General features: G+C 38.7%; 1 protein-coding gene across 1 annotated transcript in view; it reads right to left on the bottom strand.

The window, feature by feature from the left end:
- The window catches only part of LOC106011477 (glutamate receptor ionotropic, kainate 2), a 255,205-nt gene that overhangs the window by 30,190 nt on the left and 220,686 nt on the right, over positions 1-4,329 (bottom strand). Inside the window, exon 3 of the mRNA XM_013081354.2 lies at positions 928-1,089. Coding sequence (XP_012936808.1) covers positions 928-1,089 — 162 coding nt within the window. The remainder of the gene's footprint in view (positions 1-927; positions 1,090-4,329) is intronic.

Genomic DNA, 4,329 nt, shown 5'->3' with positions numbered 1-4,329 from the left:
GAGAGAGAGAGAGAGGGGGGGGGAGAGGGGGCGAAGCTACACTTTGTGTTAGACAGACCGAGTTGAGTTGGAAGTGGAGGAGAGAATACGACAAAAATCACACGCACGTCTTTCTTTAAAAGTGTGGGAAAAGATTTTAGAAGGAAACAGCTCCACAAGCACGATGAACATCAGGGAAGAAAAAGACAAAGATATGAGGTGTAAAATAGATGAAAATGTGAAATAATAAAAAAGAAAAAAAAGAAAAGAAAAGAGAGGGCTAGAAAATGGACATCATTATTAATGCAGTAGTAACGCGTGGCTTTCGAGATTAAAGGCGGGGGAGACATAATAATAATATTATCAGAGGCACGAGGCAAAACCAGGACGAGGAATCGAAATAGCTTTCTTTCGTGCTTTTGTCGTTTCGCTTTCTCATTCTTTTTTTGACTTCTTTTCTTCGTTGCGTACTCAGGGTCGATAGAGTATAATATCAGTGGTACTGTAGTTTATTTTTTATTTTTCCAGTTTTTATCTTTTTGCACTTAAATGTTATTGTTGTTATTGTGTGCATGCATAAGTATTTGTTTGTGTGTGTGTGTGTGTGTGTGTGTGTGTGTGTGTGTGTGTGTGTGTGTTTGTATGTGTGTGGCCCAAAAATTTAAGGTGCGACGGAGTCGATTGATGCTGTTGTTTTGTCTCCGTTGCAGATGTCCACAACGCAGAGTAGTTAATGCTGTTGTTGTTGTTGTTGTTGTTGTTGTTGTTGTTGTTATTGTTGTTGTTGTTGCTGTTGGTGCTGTTATCGTTCCTGTCGTTCTTGTTATTCCTTCTGCTTCTGTTGTCATAGCCAGTAATACATTTGCTAAATAAAATATGATGTCTAGTTCTATAAAGATAACAATTCAAGGAGAAGAGAATGCACGTGGTAGACTTAGAAGTACCTACCTTTCTTGGAAGCAGCAAATCCATCGTTGATAGGCAAAGACTGAATGTCGTAGGTGAGTTTGGTGTCCGCTAGAAGCTTGCGGTTATGGTTAATCCTATAGACAGCGTAGCGGAAGGCGTTTTCGATGCTTGGATCCTCGTCCCCATCCCCGAACAAGCCACCTGAGGAAGAAAATTGGATGTTTTACGCCTTCATCCTCATGTTTGAGATTATTTATCATTTAGCAGGTGGGTGGCTTAAATAAAGCATCCCAGTTGATAGATGGAGACAATATAAAAAAGAACCTGGAAATCTAAGAGTAAAGATTATTGTTAAACTGTTCGTCATGCGCCCATCGACGCAGTCCTGATCATTTAGGGGGCTGTTGCGTTAAACTAATTTGAGAGGACAAAGTTGCCCCGCAGATTGAAATTCAGAATCCTAACAAACTGATAGAAATACGGAATAAACAACGTCCCAATGCTCAAATTTAACTGAAGTCATGTAAGTTTAATAGCAAAGAACCTAGCTATAGCACTACAGACGTCATTTCACTCAAGGAAACGAAAACACACTATGTAACTAACGCTTCTCTCCTCGAAACGCGAAGTTTCGTAAAATACTATCACAAAGAAGGTCACTCACATTTTTGTCATCATATGGACGTTATTTTTATGATTGGTACTACTACTACTACTACTACTACTACTACTACTACTACTACTACTACTACTACTTATAATAATAATAATAATAATACTATTAATACCAATAATGAAAATACATGTAATTGCATTAATAAAGCTCATGTCTCCGGTTTACAGCGCTTTCTACGTGCTTTACAACTATTTTTACCCCCAGAAAACCCTGAGAATATCCAGAAGCATTCTCAGCTTCCCGAGAAGCATACAGTGCATGCTGGGATTATGCACACTCAAGCACAAAAAAACTGACAAGATCTTACGCTATATATTGCTGGGTACTCATTCCCATCTGGGTGTGGTGAAGAAAATTCATTAAAAAATGCTTATCCCAAGAATAAAACGTCGGGCCCCTGACAGGATTGGAACCAACGACCTTACGGTCACAAGTCCGAAAGCTTAACCACTTGGCCACGGACGACACTGACTACATCATTTAAAAATGGCACTAAAGAGTTAGATTTGTGTCCGTAGAAAAGTCAAGCGAGCCATTCGTAGACCGATGAACAACATTTCCCCCAAAGCCACCCATTTTTGCAGATATTTTTTCATGAGACTTTGTAACTCCCCTCCTCCCCCAATGCCATGTTCCTTTTATAACATAAAACAATCAATAAAGATGGCTGCAACAGATACATCACTCCTGCTATAGATGTCCTTGGCAATCTACCCGCTACAGTAAGTCGGCTCTGGCCATCATGATGATGTTTATATGGATTTAAAGACAGAGATTTTTGTTTGTTTGCAACTGCTGCTCTTTATACGTAAAATACACCATTCTTCAAAAGCAATATCACGTGAAAGTGATAAGAATGTTATGCCCGACGTAACTGGGTTTGGGGTTGGGGGGAGGGTTGGTGATGTATACTAGTCCCAATAGAAATGTGATCGTACCGATTTTGTAGTGTGGTTGTGACGTCACAAATATTATACTTGCGGGTTCTAACAGAGTGATATTGGTCCTCTTTCTTTATCGTTCCTCTGTACATTCTGTATCTATGTCTTTTTGCCCCTGTGCAAAAACGATCCTTTTTGTGTCGATGTGCTTCTGTTTTTGCTAATATACTAATACATTTTCACATCATTATGAGGTATGCAGATGGCGTAACTATCTTGGTGTGACAAAGCCTGATCTACATGCAATCTTCACCACAGTTCACGAAAAGAATATTGCAAGCTTGTACCTACTTAAGACTAACGATGTCGAATTAGGTCACTGAATCACTTTCTGCTTCCGCCAAAGGCTCTATCTGAGCACTATTTACAATGTAGAGAAGGGCCAGAAAGCACAAAGTTCAAGAAATGTCAAATTTAGACGCAGAAACACAGCTGAAAAACATCCAATTTCATAAGCAAAGGGGTTGCATCAAATAGGGTGTACACTCAAGGACATTATATCTCTATTTTGTAAGTCATAAACAATGTAAAGTATAAAGGAAAAGATCCTCGTACTCAGTTCAAGATGCATTCTGAAAGGAAATGCATATTCAAGACTGGGGGAATCCAGCCATGAGAGAAGTGGAGCTGTCACAAGCAGAGGGGAAACCGGAAGCTGGCAATATGTAAATAAGCTAGTTACAGCCACCGACCGGGAGACAATGTCCTACTCTGAAATATTTTTGGAAAAGGAAAAGAATTGGATATTTTGTCTTTGAGAGAAATTATGCACTCTGTGCCAACTTAGGAAAGAATACGTTGCTGGCCAAAGTTCTAGTTCTTGATCTTGAAAACACATTTCCAGAAAACAAAACAGGAAGAATATATCAGAAAGGTCGGGGAAGTCGGACGAGATAAGACGGGTGCAATTGTTTTGTTCTCTCAAGAAAGAAGAAAAGTGAGGATTTTCTTCAAACATGTTTTTAAAAGAAGCACTTTATAATATTATACAGAAAAAAAGAATAATACAATGGGGAAGCGTAAAATGTGAAGTACAAATAAGAGAGGGAAAAGATGGCATCTCGGTAAAAGTGATACTGCAGGGGGGAGCACACCTATTTTATAACAGAACAAATATTTTTTTAGAAGTCAAAATACTAAAAATAATGTAAAATAACCGTTTTATGTCAAACATTAACAAAGGTTTTTCTAAAAAACTTACAGCAATTTATCACCGATCTCTTTCATTTCTTTTCAGCTTGAGTCTTTCCATCAGTTCTTGAGCATGATTTGTTAAAACAATGTTTTTAATCAGATCTTAAAAGCTTTTTTATTTTGTTTTGTTTTGTCTTGTATACTTCATCGGCTTTCTGGCGTTATGGTTAGTCTACTAGTCTCTCAAGCAGAAGAGGAGAGTTCGATCCGGTGAAGGAAAAAAAGTATGTTTTCTAGCATAATATGCGTCACTCGGCGGGGATGTTGTACCCTGTCCAGTTCGGGTTAGCCCAGACAACCAGGGCTGAAGCAGTCAGCACACTATTTAATCAACATTATTTAATCTATGGGTCTGTTAGAATTCGTTTTGTTGTTGTTTTTGTTGTTTGTTTTTCCCTGCCCATTTATATGAGATGGACGACATCTGATTAGTTGGAAAAAAATTGCATATGATAGTGTCCAACAGTGTATTACGTGCATACTTAGTATAACAAGTAACTGTAATAGCAGATAGAGATTCCAGGATTATAGAGGTAAGTTGATCTGAATGTGGGCTCTCGTGGCCTAGAGGTTAAGGTGTTGGACTCTCATTCAAAAGGTCCCGGGTTCGAATCCGGGTAGCGACTGAAA

Source organism: Aplysia californica, unplaced genomic scaffold (genome assembly GCF_000002075.1).
Source record: "Aplysia californica isolate F4 #8 unplaced genomic scaffold, AplCal3.0 scaffold00127, whole genome shotgun sequence".
Taxonomy (NCBI): domain Eukaryota; kingdom Metazoa; phylum Mollusca; class Gastropoda; order Aplysiida; family Aplysiidae; genus Aplysia; species Aplysia californica.
The sequence above is the reverse complement of the archived record's forward strand: the minus strand, read 5'-3'. Positions and strand labels throughout refer to the sequence as shown.